The sequence below is a fragment of the Balaenoptera musculus genome, chromosome 11 (assembly GCF_009873245.2).
Source record: "Balaenoptera musculus isolate JJ_BM4_2016_0621 chromosome 11, mBalMus1.pri.v3, whole genome shotgun sequence".
NCBI classification, from domain to species: domain Eukaryota; kingdom Metazoa; phylum Chordata; class Mammalia; order Artiodactyla; family Balaenopteridae; genus Balaenoptera; species Balaenoptera musculus.
In genome coordinates, this window is record NC_045795.1 from 92,847,205 (window position 1) to 92,874,878 (window position 27,674).

General features: G+C 39.3%; 1 protein-coding gene across 1 annotated transcript in view; it reads left to right on the forward strand.

The window, feature by feature from the left end:
- The first annotated feature begins 448 nt into the window (after nt 1–448).
- Nucleotides 449–27,674, forward strand: part of ARL8B (ADP ribosylation factor like GTPase 8B) — a 59,741-nt gene continuing 32,515 nt past the window's right edge. Inside the window, exon 1 of the mRNA XM_036868626.1 lies at nt 449–788. Within this exon, the coding sequence (XP_036724521.1) occupies nt 666–788 (123 nt within the window). The 5' untranslated portion in view covers nt 449–665. The remainder of the gene's footprint in view (nt 789–27,674) is intronic.

A 27,674-nucleotide genomic window follows, 5' to 3' on the forward strand; every position in this document is an offset into this window, starting at 1 on the left:
ATTTAATACAGAGTTGGCCCCTTGCATTTATGTTCCTTCAAAATATTTCCTGGACATCATCCCATATCAGTTTATATAGAACTTTCTCATTCTTTTTTAAACAGCTGTATAGTATTCCCTTTTGGGAACATACTAGAGTTTTCACTTCCCTACTGATAAATACTTGTGGCTTCCATCTTTTGTTATGTACGACAGGGATTTCCATGCTGTATCCCCAGAGTATTGAAGCCTTTCTGCACAGAGCGGACTGTCAATAAACAATTGTAGAGAGGATGAAAGATGAATGAACCAATATGAATGAGCCAAGGAGTGTAGTAGGAAAGGAGCCCAAGGGCGGCTCGCAGGTACGCGGTGCTGCACGGAGGCCCCACCAGGTGGCGCTGTGGGCGGCGGGCGCGCCTGGCCGTGGGGTTGGGGGTGGGGGCCCGCCGCTCTTGCCGTGGGCGCAGACGGCAGCGCGGGGACGAGCGTGGGGGTAGGGCGAGTCATATGACCCGTTCGGCTTCCTGGCTTCGGCCGCCGCCGCTGCCAGCCCGTGCCCGCCAGCGTCGCGCCGGGGTCCCGAGGAGCCGTTTGGGGGGTCCGAGCCGAGGCCCACTTGTGTGGAGGTTGTCGCCGCCGCTGCCTGCCCGCTCGCCTGTCCGTCCTCCCTCCCGGCCGCCATCATGCTGGCTCTCATCTCCCGCCTGCTGGACTGGTTCCGCTCGCTCTTCTGGAAGGAGGAGATGGAGCTGACGCTCGTAGGGCTGCAGTACTCGGGCAAGACCACCTTCGTCAATGTCATCGCGGTGAGTGCCCTCCCGCTCACCCGCCCGGGGCGCCGCAGCCCGCGAGTCCGGCGCGGGGTCCGCCCGCAGGCCCGGCTTGGGGTTCCTCTCAGCGCGGCGGGGCTCTTGGGAGTGTGCGTGTATTGGGGGAGGGAGTAGCGGTGCTTGTCACCTCCCCTAGGGTCAGGACTTGGAGCTTCGCGTGTGTTGGTGGCTGAAGTGTAGCGCTGAGATCGGCAGCTGAAGGGTTAATTCCATTTAGTTGTCTTCTTCCAAGCGCCGTGTTCTTATCGCGGCCGGGGTTTGGAAAGGGTGGAATTGGGCTTGTCACATGTTTAAGGCGCTTGGGGGATTGGGGTTTTCTTCGGGTTTGGTCTGTGAGGGCAGCGGAAGGGTTAACTCCAGCTTGTCACTTTCCTGAAGGGTGGGATTTGGCGAGTCCGTGTGTCCCGTGAGAAAGCATAAAAATTGAGATCCTCTCAACTAGCCACTCGGGACGAAGAGCTCCGATGTAGGAAAAGCAGGGGACCGGTGGGGACTCATTCCTGAATTCTGTGGGCAGCTTCTCCGCTGTAATGCAGTTACTGGTTTTCACCCGTTTCCCGAGGGGCCAAGATCAAGTTGATTGTGCTGCGCTCACCGGTAAAGCTGGGGAGAGACATTGCCAGCTAGTCCAAAGTAGTGCACAGCTTTTATTTTATATTACTTTATTCTATACTTTATTTATCTAATTGAAGTATAATTGATTTATAAATGCACAGCTTTTATTAAGCCGAGCAGTGAGGGGGTCTCTGCATTTTTAGAGCTAAATGTCCTCATCTAGGGGGTAAGATCTGCAGCCAGCGTAAAGTTAACTACGTTGAAAAAGCGGGGGTGGTCTTTTGTGATGGTGCTTCTTAAATGAAGGGAGGGGAAGGGTCTGGGCAGGAACATAGCTTATTTCACGCCCAGGGAATGGGTGTCTGGGAGGGAAATTACCCTGGGAACCTATACACAATGTGGTGTTTATTCAGTAGTGATTGAGGGGAAGGAGGATGATTCAGTTTTGCTTGTTTGGTTGGCTGGGGAAGGAATAAGAGCGAAAGATTCTCATCAATCTTTATTTACAGACCAGGAGTTGTTGTGACTCAAGTCTTAGCTGATACGGGCTTGTGCTTGTCCAGCTACTCCAAAGAGAGATGGCAGCAGTTCCTCCACCGTTTAGATGATGGGTGAAAAAATAGGCAACTAGCTGTCCAACTGGTTGGGTTACTGGAATTATTCAAACACGCCTTCCTTGTTGGAGAACACTTGTGTAACTTGTGACTCTTAGTCCTTGCAGTTATAGAGCAACAGGAATGAATAAGACTTGGAGAAATAGAGATCAGCAGAAATCCAGACTTCCTTTGAGGAATGTTGCATATAAACCTAAAGAAAATTTGCCTACTTTTTTGGCTCTTTTTGTATAATATGATTGGGGGGGGTGCTTGAGATGACGATTTTTTCAACAGTCATAGAAAAGTGGAATGTGTATCTAATACCACTAAAATTAGTAAGGAAAAACTTCGGGCTAAGTATCCATATTCGAACTTTTATATGATGTGGAAAAGATCAGCCTGAGTGCAGCTGAGCTCATTTAACTGTAAATTTTCTGGTATTCCTTTGAGATAAGAATTGGTGTCTCCTCCTAAACTCTATCTTTTTGACAAGACTGAATTAATTTATTGTGTATATAGGTGTATTATTACAGTCAGTCTTGTGTGTTGCAGAGAAGTAGTTATTCTTGGGAAACCTAAAAAAAGTTTAGTAAATCTTTGAGGAACTTCTAAAAATACAAGCTCGATTTTCATGCTTATGTTTTCAGTAGGCAGTGTAGCTTAATATAATGAGCATGAACTTTGAAGTCAAGCATCCCTGGGTTTGCAGTCTGGCTCTGCCACTTAGCAGCCTTGTATCCTCTTTCAGTCCTTGATTTCTCATCTATCAAGAGGAGATAATAATAGTTTTCTTACAGAGTTGCTGTGAGTACATGAAATGACAGATGTTAAGTGACTCACATCATGCCTGCCTATAGAAGGGGTTAGATAAATGGTAACTGCTGTTATTATTTGTAGTGGGTATACTCGTTTAATGCAGAAACGATATTTTGAAAAATATTCAGAAAGGAATTAGCTGGGGTCATTTCTGTCTTTGAATTTGTGTATGTATCCAAATGTGGAGTGCGGTAGTGGATTCCTAGATTGTGGCAAGTAATCACATCATGTCCTCCCTCTTCCCCCCTTTTTTGCATTAGATTATTTTAACATCTGGAAAGCTGTTGAACTCAAAGTGAACTATTATTTTAACGTTAGACTCTTCGTTGCGTTTTGTTTTGGCCGCGCGGTGCGACTTGGGGGATCTTAGTTCCCCGACCAGGGATTGAACCTGGATCTTTGGCAGTGAGAGCTCTGAGTCCTAACCCCTGGACCGCCAGGGAATTCCCTATACCATTCTTTTTGAATGATATGATGTGGGTAGGTTCTGTTAAGAAAAAATCGTGACAGTAATTGCCTGTGGCCTTTAAGATGCTGGAAAAAAGAGACGTAAGTAAATTTCATGCCTTTTTTTAAACCTCAGACTCTAACCTAATCTGTGGTTCTTATAGAATATATTGAGGTTGAGGAAAAAGTTAGTAATTAAAAGTGAATTTACAGAGTTTTAGATAGAAACAGTGTGTCCAAAATAGTAAATTTAGCTTTATCTTAAAAAAAAATCAACTGCATTATTCTTTGTATAAAGTGTTTGATTTATAGACTCAGAAATTCAGCCGCATTGAATACTATGTGTTACTTTAGAAAGTTGGCCGTTTATTTCTCAAATTCAACAAGTAACTTTCCAGGTAGGAAAAGCTTCAGGTGAAGCCAATTTTCTTAGGTAAAAATCAACTTTTTGTAAACATCTAATTAAAATGTGTCTGTATTTCCTGCCTTAAAAGTTAAGAAAACTTTTGAGTGATGTCATTTAACTTACTCAAAAGGTTTGTGAAGCTGAGTTACTTATATGCAGGGTTTGGTCCATTCTGAAATTAGGCAGTTTGCTTACGGAGAGTTTCAGTCCTCAAATTCATATTCTTATGGTTTCAAACCCCAAATGATACTTCATGTTATCTAATGTTTTATGTAGAGACACTTAATATACATAGTGTTCTCTTTGTTTGGAACATTAAGAAACACCTCTAGTCTTTAATTTTTTTGATTAGTGTTAGGAAATGAAATACAGCCCATTGCTAAGTATTATGGCAGTTATTACATAATAAAGCACGTGTCTTGTATGTGTAATATATGTTGAGTAATCTTTATTTTTAACTGAGACCCTTAGATGGGTTATAGGATACTTATGAAGAAATGTTTAATAGGATTTACCAAAATGTTATGGGATAAGTTTTATAGACATTGTGTATTTTTGAAATTAGTAGTAGTATAAAAATTTGTCTACATTTTTGTGAAGTGTTGATAGCTGAAAGGTTAATCCAAGGAAAAGTTTATTACTGCTGAGAATTAGGAAAAGGAGATATTTGGAAAGATTGTAGAAATCTGGGCCTAGAATAATTTTTTTAAGAGTTTGTAAAAACCTTAATTAAGTGGTCTAATTTTACCCTCATTTTATAGATGTAGCTAGGAGATCCAGAAAGGTTAAGTGAAATTCCTAAGGCTAATTAGTAGCAGAGATAAAATTAGAACCCAGGACCAGTGCACTTTCTACTTATCTGCCTCTGTAGATCTACCTGAGGTTAGAACCATAGAGCTGTGAATTGGGAGCTCTTAATCCTTTAAACATCTTTTTTGAATGTAAATATACTCCTCTTACAAATCTGGATAGCATTTTAGATCCAACCTTCTTAAGCATATTGACTAATGTTTGAGGAATATACACACACACACAGTGTTTGTGTGTGTGTGTATTTGAGGACATGAATTAGAGGAAAGAATGATAATCTATGGAAAGTAGCAGTAGTGGAATATTATAATACTGTGTTTGGACATTTAAATAACTGGCTAACAGGCATTGTTGGGTTATTGAACTACATTTAATATCTTTTAAGAGCAGAAATAGTTCTGTGATCAGAGTGCTTCTTATTGAATTACTTTGGGGTAAGAAGAGCAAAAATAGTTTTTAAAGAAAACATGGTCACCTGTAAAGTTTAGCAAATCTGAAACTTGACTGTAGGAGCTGGCCTTCCAGTGAGGTCATCTTCAGATACAGATTCAGAGTTGTGGAACAGGAGGCACCCTGCCAAGGAGCATTTCTTCAAAGTTCTTTACCCCCTTCCTCTTTCCCATTGTGTTTTCCATGCAGGCTTAGAATCTCAAAGCAAAATGTTCTCCTTAAGAAGCTGTTAAGAGTGCATTAAGGCACTTTAAATTACTAACTTAGAGGATATTTCACAGCTTAAAGCACTACGTTTCTCAGAGATAAAGTGGAATGTCAGTGAACATGGATATGAAATGCATTGCACCTATTAAAGAATAGTTATTTACATATTATTTTTAGAAGATCTTTTTTTCCTAGTTATCAAAATAGCACAGAGTCATTAGTAGAAATTTGAAAAGAATACTATAAAATAGAAGAAACCACTTGTTATCTCCACCATCCAAGGTTAACTACTGTCAGCATACCAGAGTATTTCCTTTTCATTTTTTTAAAAAAACAGTATATATCTAAATGGCTAAAAAAGTCTTGAGATACTGTTTATAATGTTTGTATCCTGGTTTGTTTTCTTTTAATTACGGTGTACACATTTTTCTGTGTCTATAACCATCTTTAATTTCTTCATAATTTATCCTGTTATAGCATATCTTGTGGATATATCATAATATATTTGATCATTTCCTCATTATTGGACAGTTGAGTGGTTTCCAGGGTTTTGCTGTTGTACATCAGTTTGATCTGCATTTCCTGAGGATGGGTTCCAGAGTTGGCGTCACTGGGTCAAGGGTATGAACATATTTCATGTCGAATGGCCAAATTGCTTTCCAGAAAGTATGCACTCCTACTGAGAAGGTCTTCTGAACAAAACTTGGACTTCATTTAAGCACTTTGTCCTGTGGTATTTTTAGGGCATACTTAGTTCTGTTGGTAAGGTAAAGTTAACCAGCAGTATTTTTAAACTATCCTATCAGATAATTGCTCTGTTTCTTTGTTTAATGTTTTAAGAAGTACCTATTTATGCTTCAGCAGCTGCTAAGACTGCGACTATAGAGAACATAATTCCTTTTTCAATTTTCTTTTTACTGAACTTTGCAGGCAAGCCTTATAAATACAGCTCATCCCCTTTAGCTATCACAGCCTAATTTGTTTTAAACTTCCTGGTGGGTTGCATTAGGGGTTTGTGTTCCAGAATTACGGCATGTTTCCGTGCAGTCCTTACCTAATCTTGCCCTGTTATAGTGGGATGCTGCTCATTTTTTTTTTAGGGGGGGGGGTGTATTAAAAGCAATTTTTCCTAAACCAGAGTCTAAGAAAGTTTGCCAGGTAGACCACTTTTTGAAGCTATAGCGTATGAAATTTTTAAGTTTATAACTTGAGTATCACTTATACTTGTAAAAGTTGATTCATGTCTTTTGAGCTCTTGTATGAAAAAAAACAAAGGAAAAAAATATTAACCTGTCTGCTGCATAGGTCAAAGTCAAACAATAATTAAAGGCATTTAGTTTTTCTGAGACAGGACAAACCAAAATTGAAATCTGTAATGGAGTGATTTGAGTTAATTTCTTTCTTCAAAGTAAAAACCACAAGTCTTACATTCTATTGTGCTATTTTTTTAAAGGTTACATTGGTTTTTGGTTTTTAATAAATTTATTTATTTTATTTATTTATTTTTGGTTGCGTTGGGTCTTCGTTGCTGCGCACGGGCTTTCTCTAGTTGCAGCGAGCAGGGGCTACTCTTCATTGCAGTGCGTGGGCTTCTCATTGTGGTGCTTCTCTTGTTGTGGAGCACGGGCTCTAGGCGTGTGGGCTTCAGTAGTTGTGGCTCGCAGGCTCTAGAGTGCAGGCTCTGTAGTTGTGGCGCACGGACTCAGTTGCTCCGTGGCATGTGGGATCTTACCAGACCAGGGCTCGAACCTGTGTCCCCTGCATTGGCAGGCGGATTCTTAACCACTTTGCCACCAGGGAAGTCCCGTTATATTGTTTCCTAAATTAGATATTGGATCTTGTATTTGGATCTGATTTCATAGTTTGCCCAGTTTTATATAATAGAATAAGATTCTTATTTCATATCCTGACAGAAACTTTTTTAAAAAATTAAAATATTAGTAAAGCTTTAGGGTTCATTTAGAAATTGTCTTTAAGAATACTGTATTTTTAAAAAATTATAATACTGGCAAAATAATTTTAGGATTCAAGTATCTAAGTAGTGACACTTCTCTTGAAAATTGAGGCCTTTCCTCCTAAGCTGGGCTAGAAAAGTAATCATTTGTTAAAAAAAAATTGAATGATGATTGGCAAAATGATTCTAAAAATGTCTTTTGTATCAATTTACTTGATGACAGTTACTTAGGCATCTACCAAAATAGTGTTACTGTAAGAATGTATTTTGAGCCTAAATTAGTTGGTATGTGAATGTGGTATGGTTGAGTTTATTTGGAATATGTACAAGTGGCTACATGAATTAGAATGCATGGAGGTTGGGAGTTGAAAGCCAGACTGTTTAGGTCCAGATCCTGACTCTTAACACCTGTGCTATTTTTGGCACGTTATTTAACCACTCAGTATCTGCTTCCTTACTTGTAAAATGGGAATAATAGTAGTTTGTACCTCATGGAGTTATTACGGGTTTATACTTGTAAAACACTGAGCGGTGATCAGAATAAGGCATGTGTTAGCTGCTGGGTTACCGTAATGTGATCTCCTTGAGAGCAGGGAATTCTCTCTTTTTTGTTCACTGATGTGTTCCAAGTGTCTTAAACAGTTTCTGGCATATACTAGGTGCTAACATGTATTTTCCAATGGACAAATATTACATTTAAAATATAAAATTAAGAACAAATGTCTTTATGAATCCATATTCATATTTCAGTATGCAAAGTGTAGCATAATGTTAGGAATGAGAGTTTTGGAGTCTGACAGATTTGGATTTGAGTATTGACTTGGCTATATATCACTTGTATTAGCATCTGTGTGTTTCATTTTTTCCTCCTCTGTAAAATCTAGATGGTCAAAGAACTGCCTCCTGGAGTGGTTTTCAGAATGACATGAATGTATGTAAAGTGCTTAGCACTGTGCCTGGCACATAGAGAGCGCGCTAAATGGTAACTGTTATGTGTCAGGAGTAACGTTTGATGTAATCATCAGCCTTTATGCTCAATTATCGTTTAGATTTCTCTTAATTATATTTAAATATTTGTAGCTTTTGTTTAGGAAGTAAGGTTTAGTTTTGTTTAATTCTTGGAAAAGTTTTGAGCACGTTATATTTTATCATGTTGAATTTTTTTGATAGCTGAGATGGGCTGGTAGAAAAAATGTTGTAGCCTCCTGGATAGGCTAGTTGTTTTTGATGGACCTACTCATATAATTCTTCCTTTTAGAAAATGAGGTTAGTAGACTTACGTACTTCTCCTTGGACAGTGTGTGTGTGTGTGTGTGTGTGTGTGTGTGTAATTGTATTATTTGTTATGGAAAGAATTTACAGGGAATTGGAAATATGAGTTGTTCTTTTGTTTGTCCCACCACTGACTAATGGCAGGACTGTGGGCAAGTCATTTAACTTCTCTTTTTGGTTTTGATGCTTGTGAAGAGTGAATAAGCACTGACAACCTTATTGTTTGAGAATTTAGTGGTGCTTTCCTATACCTGGAATTGGAACTCTTACTCATAGATCAGAGAATAAAATGAAAGTATAAAGGCTCCAGTAAAAAATGCCAGTTATAAGATTCCAGCCTCTTGCCAGAAGAAAACTGAGGTGGTTTGCTGCTTTATTTAAGAGGTGGAAAGGTAGACTGATCCCAACAGGAAGAAAAGAGTGATCCTTTTGAGTAGTACCTGCCCTCTAGAATTCAGGTGTCCTGTACAAATGTATGCTCAGATGACATTTTAAAATTTGTATTAGACCATAGTAGTGCTTTTTGTGTGTGTTTGTTGTAATCTTTAAACCAGGATTTAAGATCCAGGTGGATTTTAGTCACTGTTGACAGCTGTAAATTTGCAAGCCCCAGCAGGCACTGTGCTGTGTCTGTGTTGGCCTGTTCCCCTAGATGAGAAGTGGGCTCTGCAGACTGCATGCAGGCTGGGCCAGAAAGGGCTTTTGGCAGTTTCCTCTCTTAAGGTGGCTTAAGGTCTGGTTTAGACACTCATCACTAGGCTACTTTTTCTTTACTTTTTTCTTGAAAGCTCATTTTGTCTGGAGAATGGTTTAACACAAATATATAGATTTGATCATTTCTGAATAGTTTCTATCAGAGGAAAAACTGGGAAGTGGAGGAAATTGACTTTTTTCTCCCTCTAAAATCTACCTGTTTCACTCCACTAGCTGTTGGTTTCCTTATTTTGATCTTATTATTTCTTCTTTCAGTGGCTGAATTAAAAAACTTAAAACGTTTAAAAAAATACACAAAATCCATATTGTTTAAAAAAATAGTGTGGATATACAGATTGGAAAAAATAATCTTTAATACCATTAAGATTTAATCACTATTAATATTAAGCTGTATATCCTTCAAATTTTTTCCTCTCCCTTTATATATACAAATATCGGCTTTTTTTTTTTTCATTTTATTTATTTATTTTTGGCTGTGTTGGGTCTTCGTTTCTGTGTGAGGGCTTTCTCTAGTTGTGGCGAGCGGGGGCCACTCTTCATCGCGGTGTGCGGGCCTCTCACTATCGCAGCCTCTCTCGTTGCGGAGCACAGGCTCCAGACGCACAGGCTCAGCAGTTGTGGCTCACGGGCCTAGTTGCTCCGCGGCATGTGGGATCTTCCCAGACCAGGGCTCGAACCCGTGTCCCCTGCATTGGCAGGCAGATTCTCAACCACCGTGCCACCAGGGAAGCCCCAAAATATCGGCTTTTAAAAAATTGATGTATTTGACATATAATATTATATTAATTTTAGTTGTATAACATGATTCTATGTTTGTATATACTGTGAAATAATCACTACAGTAATTCCAGTTGACATCACTACCATACATAGTTAGAATTTTTTTTCTTGTGATGATTACTCTCAGTAACTGCAAATATACAATACAGTATTCTTAACTGTAGTCACTTTTCTGTACATTACATCTCATGACTTATGTATGTATTTTGTAACAGGAAGTTTGTACCTTTTGATCTCCTTTCACCTATTCCAGCCCCAATCTGTTCTCCAGCTATGAGTTGGGATTTTTTGTGTTTTGTTTTAGATTCCATATATGTGTCTTTCTCTGTCTCACTTATTTCACTTAGCATAATGCCCAGTATATGCTTTCTTGACAACATTGATGGGATCACGCTGTACATACTGAGTGGTCTCGTGTAGTCTACTTGATTTACCTACTTTGACGGCTAATAGGCAACTCACGTTCAGTCAGTTCAAGACGGAATTCCTGATCCCTTCCTCTCTCAATCCAAGGAACCAGCATCTACCCTTATCTTAAAAATATTTTTTTTTTTTTTAAAAAAAGGATGTTACAGGCTTTAATTAACCCTTATGTGTACATTTTGGTTACAGGCATGATTTTCCACTGTTGAGTGATTGAAATGTCGGCGCCTAAAACTTTGATTTTGTAGTTTTCTTTGGAGTTCCAGGAAATGGGCCAAATGATTTGACCAGCTTTAACCTTTACATTTTCCTGTCATCCTGTCTATGGTAGGTATCTTCTCCAGTCAGGATTGATCATATCACCTCCGTTGTAATTTTCACCACACTTAACCACCATCAGAGATTATCTTGCTTATTGTCTTCATCTGTTTTCTGAATATAAGTTCCATAGGGGCAGGGCTTTTTCCTTTTTTCATTGGTGCATCCCAATGCAAAGAACAGTGCCTGGCACATAGTAAGCTCTCTAAATGTTGAGTGAATGAATGAATATAACAGCAAAGTAGTATATCCTTTTATACTCAAACTGTGTGCAAGGCATCATGGTAGGAGATGATTCATAAATGTATCAGACAAGGTTATTTGTGGTAGAGTATTTGCCTCATAGTAGCCATGTATAGGATAGAAATATTAAGTACCTTAAAATTGGCACGTATGTTATGGGAATCTCCCCACCGTCACGGAAGACATCAGGGGAGTTTTAGAAAGGCAGTTTGCTGGCTTTGGGTGGGACTGTGTTGAGAATGGCCATGGAGCTGAGCTTTGAGTAGAGTGGTTTTCATTCATTCAGTGGATATTTGAAGCAGTGTTCTAGGCAGCATACGTATAATGAAGAACAAAAGAGATATGGTTCTTTCTGTTGTGGAGCTTCCAGTGCCATGAAGGAACAGTAGGAGAAGCAAAGGAGAAGCAAAGACACAATTGAGGGCAAGAACTTTTGTCAGATTGAGTGTAACCTGCATGAAGGAAAAAAAACCCAAAAGGCTAGAAAAATAGGTTGAATCAGTTAACACAAAGCCTTGAGTAAATTTGAATCTGTAGGCATGGGGAGCCATTGAAGATTTTTGTTCATGGGAATGGAGACCTGTGTTTCCAAAGGATTATTTAGTAGCAATATAGAGACCATCAAGAAGGAAATTAGTTACAGAAGTCTAGTTGAGAGATAATTAAGTGGGTGGAGAGTAATGGAAAGTAGTGAGCTTTATTATGGAAGTGGAGTGGGTACAGTTGAGCAGTTGAATCAGATGTACAGAGCAAAGGGGAATTGTAAGTCAAGACTTTTTTAAGGATTTAAGTGAATGGTGGGGAATGTGATTGTGTGATCAACAAGTAGCACATATTGGGGTAGAGAAGGGGGAATGGGTGAAGAGAAGGGGATAAGTTGAGTATAGAATGTATTATATAATTAATGATATAAAGGGAATGCTGTTTGGGAAGGGAATTAGTACTATATTTAAGTACAGTGGCACTAAAACTGAGAATTGAAATTTCATCCAAAGTCTTGCCAGTGTTTTGTATGCAAGGACCAAGAAGAGTATTTCCACTCCTTCAGAATTGCAGTTGGACTATCTTTTTTTTTTTTTAATAAATTTATTTATTTTATTTTTGGCTGCGTTGGGTCTTCGTTGCCGTGCGTGGGTTTCTCATTGCGGTGGCTTCTCTTTGTTGTGGAGCACGGGCTCTAGGCATGCGGGCTTCAGTAGTTGTGGCACGCGGGCTCAGTAGTTGTGGCTCATGGGCTCTAGATTGCAGGCTCAGTAGTTGTGATGCACGGGCTTAGTTGCTCCACGGCATGTGGGATCTTCCTGGACCAAGGATCGAACCTGTGTCCCCTGCATTGGCAGGCGGATTCTTAACCACTATGCCACCAGGGAAGCCCCAGTTGGACTATCTTGGTTTATTTTTGGTGCTTAGGTGCATTAATCTGTGCCCAGAATGCAGACCTTCCATAACAGGTCCTTTACGCAGCTGAATGAAGGCTGTGTGTTCAGAGTGACTCATACTCTTTTATAGTCTTGGATGCCCTTGCTACTTTGAATAGGAATGTTTCTATCCCTGCAACATGTCTGGTTTAGTGTCTTTCTACTGAAGAGAAAAGTTGGTATGTGTAATTTGTTTTCTTTAAACATAAGGAGTATCCGATCTGTTGAGATTTTTCCTTACGTGCTGGGTAAGCTTGTAGATAGTATTAGGCTCAGAATATCATTTTTTCTTTCTTGTCAGGTTACATTACTGATTATTTTACTGTGTGGTTGCGAAAACAAAGTGTGGTCCTCAGTTCTCATATCTCAGGCAGTTCAATGTCTGCTTAGAGACTCACTTAGTGCAGTCTGTCGTGGACTTATAGTGCTCAAAGTGTTCAAAGACACCAGTTCATCTTGGAACACGTGGACATTACCATAAAACAAGACAGGAAATGGCTGTGCCACCTACACTATGTCGTTCTCAAGGGTGGTTAACACAAACAATGTTCCTAGACCTCCTTTCTTTTTTTTTTTTTTAATTTATTTAATTTATTTATTTTTGGTTGCATTGGGTCTTCATTGCTGCGCGCGGGCTTTCTCTAGTTGTGGTGAGCGGGGGCCACTCTTCGTTGCGGTGTGCGGGCTTCTCATTGTGGTGTCTTCTCTTGTGGCAGAGCACGGGCTCTAGGCGTGCGGGCTTCAGTAGTTGTGGCTCGCAGGCTCAGTAGTTGTGGCGCACGGGCCTAGTTGCTCCGCGGCATATGGGATCTTCCTGGACCAGGGCTCAAATCCGTGTCCCCTGAATCGGCAGGCGGATTCTTAACCACTGTGCCACCAGAGAAGCCCCATCCTACTATTTCTTAATCATCCTTTTCCTTTATTTCCATCACCCAGGGCGTTCAATAAAAATCTTTTCATTTATTTAGTTAACGAAACAGTTGACTGTTTCATGAAGTGCTTTCGCACACAGTGCATTGTATGATTTTTTTTTTGGCTCCTTTGTTAAGTGGATATTCGTTATATAAGGTAAAGAAAGGTTTAAGTGACACAGTTTTTAGATAGATCTGGAATTCAACTCCAGTGCTCAGCCTGAATGTTCTATTCCATAAAGAAGGCGAACTATGATGAATCCATGTTGACAGACAAATCCTTTAGGATTTTGCTTCGCCACCTGATAAGTACAGTTCTTCCAAGTCCTGTGACAGACTGGTTTGGAAATTGGACATGACCTTGTGGTGTTCCATATGTGATTTTAGCTTTCTTTAGCTGTTTGTTGCCAAATACTTTGTCTGCTTTACTGGTTGTTTAAATAGCCCCTATTTTATCGTTTCTAGGAGCATTTCTAAATCTTAGTGTTTTGTTGTGTTTTTGTGAGACTTAGGAGGGGGTCTTAAATTTGCCAATGAAAATTAGCAAGGTGGGTGTGGGGAGAAGGATGGAGGAAGCAGGCCTTTGGAATACATGTTAGACTGTGGTAATGAAGGAGAATGAGACACCCAAGATATCAAACACCCCCCCCCCCCCCCCCCCACTTTTATTTTGGCCTACAATACAGTTTTTATCTCCCGGTGTTCCTTTTCCCTTAGATGACACTGTCTTACACATTGTTTAGGTCCCAGATCTGTGAAACCTTGCCCCAACTCTTCTCCCAGGCAAAGTTAATTGTCCCTTGCTCTGTTGTCATAATACTTTGTTCAGAATGTATTTGAGCCAGTTATCTGTTCATCTGTCCCTACTTCCAGACTGTAAACTTACTTATTATTATTTATGCCCCCTAAGTGTAGTTCTGGGCCTGACTCAGTAGGTGCTTCATAATTATTGACTTAATAGAGTGAAGCAGTGTCGGGTCATGTTTAAATATGTTGGGTCAGGCAGGCCTAAATTTGAATTCTAGATCTGTCAAAGCTCTGTGACGCCCTCACAATTTCAGTTTGCTCATTGGTGATTCGGGAGTGAGACGAGGTACCCCAGGGACTCATGGTATGAGGTAATCAGCACAGTCCCTGGCATATAGAGAATGCTCCATAGTTAGTAATTATCATTGTGGTTGATGTGATGTTTGGGAATTAGGGCAGGGGCATGTGCTCTGGTTAGATGGTAGGTGAAATGGAAACCCCTCACTCCTCAAGTGAGCACTGAGTAGGGATTCAGTTTCAGTGGGGGATGAAAGATTCCTGTGTGTCAGGGTAGAGGTGTAATGGGCGCTGGGGGCGAGTTTCTGATTCTTGATGAAGGTTTTCCGTTATTGTGAGAGAGAAATAACAGACTGTCCTTTGCCGTAATCCACTGTAGATGTGCTAGGATGTTTGGAGCAACTGTTTGAAAAATTTGCTGGTTTGTTTGGTTGGTCTTCCTGTTTGTAAATTTAGTTGTGGTTACTAGTTTTGGCTTGGTGGGAGAGATTGTGATTGCTCTAAGTTGGTATTTTACTGCACATGTTAGTAGAATACTAGCATAGTATCTATTTACAGCCTCTCAATTGACCATTGAGTGTGTATTTTGTTGTTGTTGCTTTTGAGCATCCTAACATTGCCTTCAAGCTTCTGTACAAATGATGACCCTTGCCTATTTATCAACAAATAACCCTCAAATGCCTGAAGTATTATATTCGAGTAGTGAATAACATTAGGGCTTTGAAGTTTAGACGGGTTCAAATCCCAGTTTTGCCACTATTTAGCTGAGTGTGTGACCTTGAGACCTTAACCTCTAACTTTTCTGTAAAGTGAAGTCAGTAAATCAAATAGTGTTGTGCTGCTATTGTAATTTTTATTGCTATTAATAGGGTAAGCCAGCAACATGTATCCTAGCTAATAACTAATGTATTCTTGATGCCGTAATCACATATAACAGGAAAATGTTCTTGTTACTTCAGCCTCTTCCTGCACTTTCACTTTCCTGCCAAGCTCCCCACCCGGATGGTAGTAAGTGGGGTTGTAGACAGCTACTGAATAAATAATGATGTTAGCATCTTAGAAGGCTCTGCAGTTTGGAACTTGAGCAGTGTACAGTGACTCAGTGTTTCATGACTGTCCGTCATTTAAGAGCTGAGTTTCAGTATGAAGCAATTCTGATAACACTGACTGGGCTAATGGCGTTACTTTACAGTGTTTAATGTTTCTTTGGGGACACCCAGAGAGCCAGAGGGTGAAAAATAGCCATTGAGAGAGAACGTATTCAGATCATGTTGTGCAGCCATGCCACTGTGCTGCCAAACTGATAAACACTGAATGAGAGATGCCTCCGCTGATACACAAATAAATAGATAGCTAAAAGAATTGATGTACTCTAGTTTAAAATGTTTTTAGGGAATTACTAACTTTAATATTTTAAAAAGTAAACAGCGGTACTAAACAATTTACAGTGGGGGAAGACAAAGCAATCCACGTGATGTTATTAGTGGAGGAGATAAGTTTGTAAATCCACAAGGCCAGAAAATGTTACAAGTAGGCAATAAAGGACTCATAAATTAAAATCCATGTTTTAATGTATCCTAATGATAGGTCCCACAGTTTGCTTTCTCTAGAGTCTGACATCAGAATTGTGTTTATAAACATTTTCTTGCCTCCACTACTTCTGTCAAGAATGCCTAGGCTAGGGCTTCCCTGCTGGCGCAGTGGTTAAGAATCCGCCTGCCAATGCAGGGGACATGGTTTCAAGCCCTGGTCCGGGAAGATCCCACATGCTGCGAAGCAACTAAGCCCGTGCGCCACAACTACTGAGCCTGCGCTCTAGAGCCCGTGCTCCGCAACAAGAGAAGCCACTGCAATGAGAAGCCCACGCACCGCAATGAAAAGTAGCCCCTGCTCTCCGCAACTAGAGAAAGCCCACGCATAGCAACGAAGACCCAATGCAGCCAAAAATTAATAAATAAAATAATTTAAAAAAATAGAATGGCCTAGGCTAGTCTTTAAAAGATAAGGGAGGATTGCCTATCTGTTTTATGAAATAACCGTGGAGCATGGTTTTAGTAGCTTCATTTATCTTCTAGATGGAAAACGAGAACTGATAAGAGATCACGCATATGCTGTCATGAGGCAAGATATGCTGTAATCCTAGGTTACATTTAGAGGATTTTTCATTCTACATTTAAGGATTCCAAGTAGCAATAGGAGTCATGGATTAAATTCTAAACTAGGAGACGGTTTCTTGGTACCTTCTAAGTAATGTCTTTGACATTTGTTTGATTGCAGATCTAAAAAGCCACTAATGGATATTACAGTTTCAGTGAGCAGTGAAATTTGTTTGCCTGGAAATAGAATGAGGCAGACTCAGACAATTGTGTAAAATGTTGCCAACAGTTAGATTTCTCATGGCCTAGAAAAACTCCTGTATAACTTCCCTTAAAGAAATGGGAGCTGAACAGGAAGCAAAAGTAGTTAATGGATGTTATTGGACCTGGGAGTTCTGAATGTGTCCATTCAATTTCTACAGGGTGTCCTGTCTAAGAGAAATTAGGGCAACATGTGATACAGAGCTTGCGGGGCTCCTAGTGACCTTCCTACCTCATATTCTTTCAGAGGTGGCAATGGTCATGGCATCATCTTCCTATACAGGATGTGATTAGCTTGTTTTCTTCACTTTGGGGACCATGTGTGGCAGTTTTAAATATAATGCTCTTTTGGTGCCTCAGGAACTAAGCTTCATGGATAAATTCCAACACAGATTAATGTTGTCTTTAATTCTCTATTTACTGAATATTGGAGCAGGTTTTCACACTGCTTAAAACTGAAATGTGGGTACAGTCAGAAGAGAAAAGACACCCTCAGGGAGGCAGCTGTATGTGTGGAACTGATTTGTTGTATTCTGAAAATTAGAATAAATGGTTCCTGGGATACCAGGAACCATCGAGGAGTTATACCAGTAACCTCCTGGTAGGGGAGCTTGGCATGCTCCCACTCCCCTGCCCTCCCCCACCAATCTCTATCTGGGCCTGGAGATTTCTTTTTAAGAAGATTTAAAATTACTTATTCCATTTCTTTAATATATAGAGGATTGTTAAAGTTTTTCTTCCTGGGTAAGTTTTGGTAGATTGTGACTTATAAGGAATTGGTCCATTGCACTGGAGTTGTTGAATTTGTGTGCATAGAGTTCATAGTATTTCCTTATTATCCCTTTAATGTCTGTAGCATTTAGTGATATCTCTTCCTTCATTGTTAGTATTCATAGTTTTTGTCTCCTCTTTTTTCATTTGTCAGTTTGTCAGTTTTATTTATCTTTAGAGAACCAGCTCTTGGTTCCATTGATTTGCTTCTATGGGTTTTCTGTTCAGTGTTATTAATTACTCCTCTTACTATTTTCTTCTGCTTGTTTTGGATGTATTTTGCTCTCCCTCCCCCCCTCCCCAGTTTTATTGAGATATAATTGACATAAGCACTGGGTAAGTTTAAGGTGTACAGCATAATGACTTGACTTTCATATATTGTGATGAAATGATTGTCACAAGTTTAGTTAATACCCATCACCTCTAGATACAAAAAAAGAGGAAAAAATTTTTTTTCTTGTGATAACTCCTTGTATTTTACTCTCTTAACAACCTTCAAATATACCATACAGTAGTGTTAACTATAGTCATCATGTTGTACATATCTTTTCTTTTTCTAATTTAAGTTGTTAATTTGATACCCTTCTTCTTCTCTAATACAAACATTTGAGTCTTTGAATTTCCTTCTAAGCATTGCTTTAGCTGTATCCCACAAATTTGGATGTGTTTTTGATTTAGTTCCTTGAGACTTCCTCCTTGCCCCATAGATTATATATAATCAAATATTTGGTTATTTCCAGATACTTTTGTATTAATTATTTCTAGTTTAATTCCATTGTAATCAGAGAACATAGTTTGTATGACTGGAACCTTTTAAAATTGCTTAAGTGTTGTTTGATGGCCAGCATATGGTTTATCTTGAATGTTCCATGTTTACTTGAAAAGAATGTATATTCTGCTCTTTTTGAGTGGAGTGTTCTATAAATGTTATTTAGACCTAGTTGATTGTTGGTGATGTTAACTTCTGCATCCTTGCTTGTTTTCTTGCTATTTGTTCTATCAGTTAACAGAGGAATCCTGAAGTCTCTATAATTGTGGGTTTATTTCTCCTTTCAGTTCCATCAGTTTTAAATTTATTTTGAAGCTTTGTTGTTAGATGCATACATGTTTAGGATGTTATATGCTCTTGGTGAATTGATTCTTTTATAATTATTTAGGGTCCCTCTTTATCCTTGGTAATTTTCCTTGCTCTGAAGTCTGTTTTGATATCAATATAGCTACTCCAGCTTTCTTTTGCTTAGTCGTTGCATGGTGATACTCTTCCTAGTCTTTTCCTTTTAACCTACCTCTGTCATTATATTTGAAGTGGATTTCTTTTCTTTTCTTTTTTTTTAAATTTTTTATTTTTTAAAAATTTTTATTTATTTATGGCTGTGTTGGGTCTTTGTTTCTGTGCGAGGGCTTTCTCCAGTTGTGGCAAGCGGGGGCCACTCTTCATCGCGGTGCGTGGGCCTCTCACTATCGCGGCCTCTCTTGTTGCGGAGCACAGGTTCCAGATGTGCAGGCTCAGTAATTGTGGCTCCCGGGCCCAGTTGCTCCGCGGCATGTGGGATCTTCCCAGACCAGGGCTCGAACCTGTGTCCCCTGCATTGGCAGACAGATTCTCAACCACTGCGCCACCAGGGAAGCCCCCTGAAGTGGATTTCTTGAAGATAGCATATAGTTGGGTCTTTTTAAAAAAATATATATTCCGACAGTCTGTCTTTTAGTTTGGTGTGTTTAGACTACTTACTTTTACTGTAATTACTGGTATGTTTGGATTTAGTTCTACCATTTTGTTTGTTTTGTTTGTCTGCTTTGATTTTTGTTCTCTTTTTCCTCTTCTGTTTTCTATTCATTCTTCAGTATTTTAATTTATTGAGGTTTTGACTGTTCTCTTTGTATGGCTCCTTTAGTGGTTATTCTTGGGATTAAAATATACATACTTTACCTAGTTTACTTAGAATTAGTACATTATCACTTCATGTGGAATGTAGAAACCTTACCACCATATAGGTTCGTTTACCTTCTTCCCTTTATGTTTTACTTGTCATATCATATCTACATACATTGAAAACCATACCAGACAATGTTGTAATTTTTACTTTCAACCATCAAACATTTTATAGTAAAGAGAAAGTGAATACTTTATTACATTTACCCAGATATTACCATTTCTATTGCTTTCTCTTAATTACTGAAGCTCTAGGTTAGTTTCTTTTATGGCTGAAGAATTTCCTTTAGTATTTCTTTTAGAGCATATCTGCCAGTTGCAAATTCTTTTAGTTTTCCTTCCTTTGAGAATGTCTTTATTATCTTCATTCCTAAAGGATGTTTTCCCTGGATATAGAGTTCTAGGTTGACAGTCCTTTTTTTTCATCCAGTACTTTTGAATAGGCATTTATTATTTGTGATGAGAAATTCATAATCATTCAAATTGTTATTGTCATGTTATATATCATTTCTCTCTGGCTACTTTCAAGATTTTTTTCTTTGTCTTTGGTCTCAGCAGTTCAGTTATGATGTATCTGGGTGTGGATTTCTTTGAGCTTACCCCACTTTGGGTTTGTTGCATTTCTTGAATCTGTAAGTTTGTCTTTCACCAAATTTTGAACATTTTCAGCCATTTTCTCTCTCTCTCTTTTTCTTTATTGTATAATTGACATCAAACATTATGTTAGTTTCAGGTGTGAAGTAAAATGATTCAATATTTGTATATGTTGCAAAATGATTACCACAGTAAGTGTAGTTAACCTCTGTCACCTTACATAGTTGCCAAGAAACTTTTTTTTCTTGTGATGAGAACTTCTAAGATTTACTCTGAGCAACTTTCAGATATTTAGTACAATATTATTAACTTTTGTCACCATGCTGTACATTATATCCCCATGACTTACTTATTTTATAACTGGAAGTTTGTAACTTTTGACCCTTTCACTCATTTCTCTTACGCCCCATCCCGCATTTCTGGCAACCAGCTGTTTGTTCTCTATCTATAAGCTTAGTTTTTTTGCTGTTTTGTTTTGTTTTTAGATTCCACATATAAGTGAGAGCTTTTAATATTTGTCTTTCTTTGTCTGACTTTTTTCACTTAGCATAATACCCTTGAGGTCCATCTGTGTTGTTCCAAATGGCAAGATCTCATTCTTTTTAAAGACTGAATAATGTTCCATTGTGCGTGTGTGTGTATGGGCGTGCACATGTGTATATGTCTATTTATCTGTCACATTTAAAAAATCTTTTCATTCGTCACTGGACACTTAGGTTGTTTCCATATTTGGCTATTGTAAATAATGTTGCACTGAACATGGGGATGCATGTATCTTCTTGAGTTAGAGTCTTCATTTGCTTCAGATAAATACCCAGAAGTGGAATTACTCGATCATATGGTAGTTCTGTTTTTAATTTTTTGAGGAACCTCCATACCATTTTCCAAAGTGGCCAATAGTGCCAATTTACATTACCACCAAGGGTGCACAAGGGTTTCCTTTTCTCCACATCCTTGCCAACACTTGTTATTTGTTGTCTTTTTGATAATAGCCATTCTAACAAGTGTGAGGTGATATCTTCTTGTAGTTTTGATTTGCATTTCCATGATGATTAGTGATGCTGAGCACTTTTTCATGTACCCATTGGCTATCTATATGTCTTTTTTGGAAAAATGTGTTTTCAGATCTTCTGACCAGTTTTTAACCAGTTGCTTGTTTTGCTAGCTTTTGAGTTGTATGAGTTCTTACATTTTGGATATCGGTCCTTTATCAGGTACATGATTTACACGTATTTTCTCCTATTTGGTAAGTCGCTTTTTCATTTTGTTGATGGTTTCCTTTGCTGTGCAGAAGCTTTTTAGTTTGATGTAGTTTCACTTGTTTATTTTTGCTTTTGTTGCTTTCGGTGTTAGGTTAAAAAAATTGTCACCAAGACCTGTGGCAAGGAGCTTATTGCCTATGTCTTCTTCTAGTAGCGTTTTGGTTTCGGGTCTTTTATGTTCAAGTCCTTAATTTACTTTGAGTTAATTTTTTTTAATATGGTGTAAGGTAGTGAGTGGTACGGTTTCATTCTTTGGTCAGTGAACCTGGACCACTATCCAGTTTTTTGGTTGTCCAGTTTTCCCAGTGCCATTGATTGGAGTGACTGTCTTTTCCTTATTGTATATTCTTAGGTCCTTTGTCATAAATTAGTTTATTTATGAGTTCTCTATTCTGTTCCATTTATCTTTGTGGTTTTTTTAGGCTCATACAATACTGTTTGATTACTGCAGCTTTGTAATAGAGTATGGAATCGGCAGCATGATGCCTCTGATTTGTTCTTTTTCTCAAGATTGTTTTGATTCTTTGAAGTCTTTGTGGTACCATTCTTTTTCTCTTATTCTTGGATTTCAGTGACATGAATGTTAGACGTTTTTATAGTCTTATGGATCCTTGAGGCTCTGTTCATTTTTTCCCCCAATCTTTTTTTCTGTTTCTTTCAGCTTGGATAATTTCTCTTGATCTATCTTCAACTTCATTGAGTTTTTTTTCTGTCACCTCCATTCTTCTGTTAGCCCATCCATTGAGGTGGTTTTTGTTTTTGTTTGTGTGTTTTGTTTTTAATTTTGGTTATTGTATTTTTCAGTTCTAAGTTTTCCACTTGGTTCTATTTTATGGCTTTTATTTACACGCTGAAACTTTCTATTCCATTCATTTCGACAGTGTTTGCCCTTCTTGGAGTATGGTTATGATAGCTGGTGTTTGATATTTCCATTATTGGGGTCATCTTGACATTGGCATCTGTTCAGTGTCTTTTTCCCTTGCTACATGAAATTTTCTTAATTCTTCACATATTCAATTATTTTGGACAGTTTGAATATTATGAGACTCTGGGTTTTGTTTAAATTCTTTGGAGAATGTTGATTTGTAGCAGGCATTTGGCCCAGTTAGGTTCAGGCCACAAGCTCCAATCAGCCTTCTTTGGTCTTTGGTTCTAATGTCAGTCCAGTTTGCAGTAGAACTGTTTGGATCACTCCTGCCTGTACACTACTGAGGGGTTAACCGGAAATCTGGCTAGTGGTCCACCTCATAGTTTAGTCCTCAAGGCCTTTGGTAGGTTGTTTAGGGTCAGACCCATATGTCACAGTTTGAGGATGAGCCCAGGAGTTCATATACAACTTATGGGGTTCATTTCCCTAATCCCTTCCTTTATGAATCTCCCTGATACTGACTCACAGGGCTCTCCCCCTCCCCCCTTCCTGATCCTCTGGCTATAAAGTTGTGCGTGGTTGGTTGGAGTCAGTCTTCTTGCTTTGTTGTGCCCTTTCCTCGACTGAATCTCTCAGGGGCTAAGTGGTAGGAGAGAGAATAAAGACCAAAAAAAAAAAAAAAAAATCAACAGGGATTTTTCCCTCTATCACACCAGTGCCCTCCTCATCCACCCCACCCCCAAGTACTTTCCACAGTTCCTATGGTTAGAGAAGATTCCTTTTCTCAAGGTACTTGCTTGGCCATAGCTGCTGTTAGGTGCTCACAGCTTCAAGACTTGATTTGTCTGGGGGCTATGGCAGGAGAAAGGATAAAACCCAGGGGATTTCTCCCACTTTCTCTGTCCTATTACCCACCTCCCTGCCCGCCCCCCCCTCCCCACAAACACCCATACACAGTCCTCCTACCAAAAAGAGAAGGCTCCTCTCTAAGCTTTTTCTGTTCATGCTTGGTATACATTTCTGGCAGTTGGGCTGCCTTTGATCCAGGCTCTGGGAGATTGAGAGGGAAGAAAAAAAAGCAAAAAAGCAACTAGGAGATAGCATCAGATTGCTTGTGTTGTTTTTTTTTTTTGAGGATATATTTATTAAAAAAAATTTTTTTAATAGATCTTTATTGGAGTATAATTGCTTCACAATACTGTGTTAGTTTCTGTTGCACAACAAAGAGAATCAGCCATGTGCATACACATGTCCCCATATCCCCTCCCTCTTGAGCCTCCCTCCCACCCTCCCTATCCCACCCCTCTAGGTCATTGCAAAGCACGGAGCTGATCTCCCTGTGCTGTGCTGCTGCTTCCCACCAGCCAACTATTTTACATTCGGTAGTGTATGTATGTCGATGCTACTCTCACTTCTCCCAAGCTTCGCCCTCCCACCCCATGTCCTCAAGTCCATTCTCTATGTCTGCCTCTTTATTCCTGTCCTGCCCCTAGGTTCATCAGTACCTTTTTTTTTTTTTTTTACATTTCATATATTTGCATTCACATACAGTATTTGTTTTTCTCTTTCTGACTTCACTCTGTATGACAGACTCTAGGTCCATCCACCTCATTACAAATAACTCAATTTCCTTTCTTTTTATGGCTGTGTAATATTCCATTGTATATATGTGCCACATCTTCTTTATCCATTCATCTGTCGATGGACAGTTAGGTTGCTGCCATGTCCTGGCTATTGTAAATAGAGTTGCATTGAACATTGTGGTACATGACTCTTTTTGGATTATGGTTTTCTCAGGGTATATGCCCAGTAGTGGGATTGTTGTGTCGTATGGTAGTTGTATTTTTAGTTTTTTAAGGAACCTCCATGCTGTTCTCCATAGTGGTTGTATCAATTTACATTTCCACCATCAGTGCAGGAGGGTTCCCTTTTCACCACATCCTTTCCAGCATTTATTGTTTGTAGATTTTTTGATGATGGCCATTCTGACTGGCGTGAGGTGATACCTCATTGTAGTTTTGATTTGCATTTCTCCAATAATTAGTGATGAGCATCTTTTCATGTGCCTCTTGGCCATCTGTATGTCTTCCTTGGTGAAATGTCTATTTAGGTCTTCCACCCATTTTTTAACTGGATTGTTTGTTTTTTTGATATTGAGCTCCATGAGCTGTTTGTATATTTTGGAGATTAATCCTTTGTCTGTTGTTTCATTTGCAAATATTTTCTCCCATTCTGAGGGTTGTCTTTTTGTCTTCTTTATGGTTTCCTTTGCTGTGCAAAGCCTTTACGTTTAATTAAGTCCCATTTGTTTATTTGTGTTTTTATTTCCCTTAGTCTAGGAGGTGGGTCAGAAAAGATCTTGCTGTGATTTATGTCAAAGAGTGTTCTTCCTATGTTTTCCTCTAAGAGTTTTATAGAGTCCAGTCTTACATTTAGATGTTTAATCCATTTTGAGTTTATTTTTGTATGTGGTGTTAGGGAGTGTTCTGATTTCATTCTTTTACATGTAGCTATCTAGTTTTCCCAGCACCACTTATTGAAGAGGCTGTCTTTTTTCCATTGTATGTTCTTGCCTCCTTTGTCATAAATTAAGAGATTGCTTGTGTTTTGAGTTCTGATTTTGTTGTCTTATCTGTCTGCTACACTTACTTTCAGAGTTCTCAGTTAGCTGCTGCATGCATTCTGTCCCTGGTGTTTAGTTACGTTCAGTGGAAGAGACAGGGTGGAGTGTGTTTACCTAATCTTAACCAGAACGGTGTGAACTACTTTTTAACATCACATTTCATGGACTCTGTGTGATGATGATGATAGCATATATTCAAGGCTTCCTCTGTACCTGTAACCAGTGCCCGAAGCAGGCATTTGTTCTAAATGGTGTATGTATTTTAAATCATTTAACTTGAGGTGGAGACTTGGTTATCTTCATTTTACATTTGGAGAAAGTGAGTTTCAATAAAGACTAGGCTTGCTTTTTTTTTGGCTGCATTGGGTCTTCGTTGCTCACGGGCTTCTCTAGTTGCGGCAAGCAGGGCTACTCTTTGTTACAGTGCAGGGGCTTCTCATTCTGGTGGCTTCTCTTGTTGCGGAGCACGGGCTCTAGGCACACAGGCTTCAGTAGTTGTGGCACATGGGCTTAGTTGCTCTGTGGCATGTGGGATCTTCCCGGACCAGGGCTTGAATCCGTGTCCCCTGCGTTGGCATGGGGATTCTTTTTAATAAATTTATTTGTTTATTTATTTATATTTGGCTGTGTTGGGTCTTCGTTGCTGCGTGCCGGCCCTCTCCAGCTGTGGCGAGCGGGGACCACTCCTTGCTGCGGTGCGTGGGCTTCTCATTGGGGTGGCTTCTCCTGTTGCAGAGCATGGGCTCCAGGCACGCGGGCCTCAGCAGTTGTGGCTCGTAGGCTCCAGAGCGCAGGCTCAGCAGTTGTGCACAGGCTTAGCTGCTCCGCAGCATGTGGGATCCTCCTGGACCAGGGCTTGAACCCGTGTCCCCTGCAATGGCAGGGCGATTCTTAACCATTGTGCCACCAGGGAAGTCCCCTCTTATTTTGTTTTAAAAGAGTTCAAGATTCATTTTACCATTTGTAAGTTACAAGCTGTGATTTCCATCACAGTGTTTTTCTGAAGACTAAAAGACTTTTGTTACGTACGTAACTCATTGATTTGTAGCATTTGGTTGGTTCTAGGAATCCCCTTTTTAAATTTAATAATAGAAGCCTATTTCAGGATTTGAAGGAAAGTTTTTCTTTTTATAATCTTTTTTTTTTTTGAACAAGCTATACATGCACACACAGAAGGGCATACAGTGAAAAATAAGTCTCTCATTTTAGTTCCCTAAATACCCAGTTCTTCCCAGAAAGAGGGAAGGAAACTTTTAAATATAGAAAATCACTTATTTTTTCAATATAACTGACATATAGCACTGTATAAGTTTAAGGTGTACCGCATAATGATTTGACTTATACACATCATGAGATGATTACCATAATAAGTTTAGTGACATCTGTCATCTCATATAAAATTAAAGAAAAAAAATTCCCTTAGAACGTTTAGGATTTACTCTTTTAATAGTTTTCATATGTAACATTCAGCATTATAATTAATTATATTAACCATGTTGTACATTACATCCGTAGTACTTATTTATCTTTTAACTGGAAGTTTGTACCTTTTGACCACCTTTATCCAATTCCCCCCTCCCTCCCCACCCCTCACCTCTGGTAGCCACAAATCTGACCTCTAAAAAGAGTGTTTTTTTTTTTTTTGGAAGTATTTATTTATTTATTTATGGCTGTGTTGGGTCTTCGTTTCTGTGCGAGGGCTTTCTCTAGTTGTGGCAAGTGGGGGCCACTCTTCATCGCGGTGCGCGGGCCTTTCACTATCGAGGCCTCTCCTGTTGTGGAGCACAGGCTCCAGACACGCAGGCTCAGCAGTTATGGCTCACGGGCCCAGCTGCTCCGCGGCATGTGGGATCTTCCCAGACCAGGGCTCGAACCCGTGTCCTCTGCATTGGCAGGCAGACTCTCAACCACTGCGCCACCAGGAAAGCCCAAGTGTTTGTTTTTGAAGTATAATTGACCTGTAATACTATGTTAGTTCCTGATGCACAGTAGAGTGATTTGATATTTCAGTACGTTACAAAATGATCACTCCCGTAAGTCTGGTTACCATCTGTCACCATACATAGTTATTACATTATTATTAACTGTATTCCCCACTCTTGTACATTTCATCTCTATGACTCATTTATTTTGTAACTGGAAGTTTGTACCTCTTAATTTTCCTCACCGGTTTCACTCATCCCCTCCACCCTCCTCCTCTCTGTCTTCTCTGTATCTGTGGCTCTGTTTCTGTTTTGCTACGTTTGTTCATTTGTTTTGTTTTTTACGTTCCGCATACAAGTGAAATCATACTGTATTTGTCTTTCTGTGTCTGACTTACTTTGCTTACCCTCCAGGTCCATCCATGTTGTCACAAATGGCAAGATTTCATTCTTTTTTATACCTAGTATTCCATTGTATGTATATATATGTATACACACACACACACACACACACGCACACACATGTCACACCCATCACACCCCACATCTTTTTATCCATTCATCTATTGGTGGGCACTTAGGTTGCTTCCTTATCTTGGCTGTTGTCAGTAATGCTGCAAGTGAACATGGGGTGCATATATCTTATCGAATTAGTGTTTTTGTTTTCTTTGGAAAAAACCCAGAAGTGGAATTGCTGGATCATATGGTAGTTCAATTTTTAATTTTTTGAGGAACCTCCATACTATTCCATAGTGGCTATATCAATTTATATTCTCACTGACAGTGCACAACAAGGGTTCCCTTTTCTCCACATCTTTGCCAACACTTGTTATTTGATGTTTTTTGATAATAGTCACTTTGACAGGTGTGAGGTGATATCCTATTGTGGTTTTGATTTGCATTTCCCTGATGATTAGTGATGTTGAGCATCTTTTCATGTGTGTGTTGGCCATCTGTATGTGTTCTTGGAAAATATGTTTTTTCATGTCCTCTGCCCATTTTTAATTGGATTGTTTTTTCATGTTGAGTTTTATGAGTTCTTTGTATATTTTGGATATTAAATCCTTATCAGGTTATTATTTGCAAATATCTTTGCCCATTCAGTAGGCAGCCTGTTCCTGTTTGTTTTGTTGACAGTTTTCTTTGCTGTGCAAAAGCTTTTTAGTTT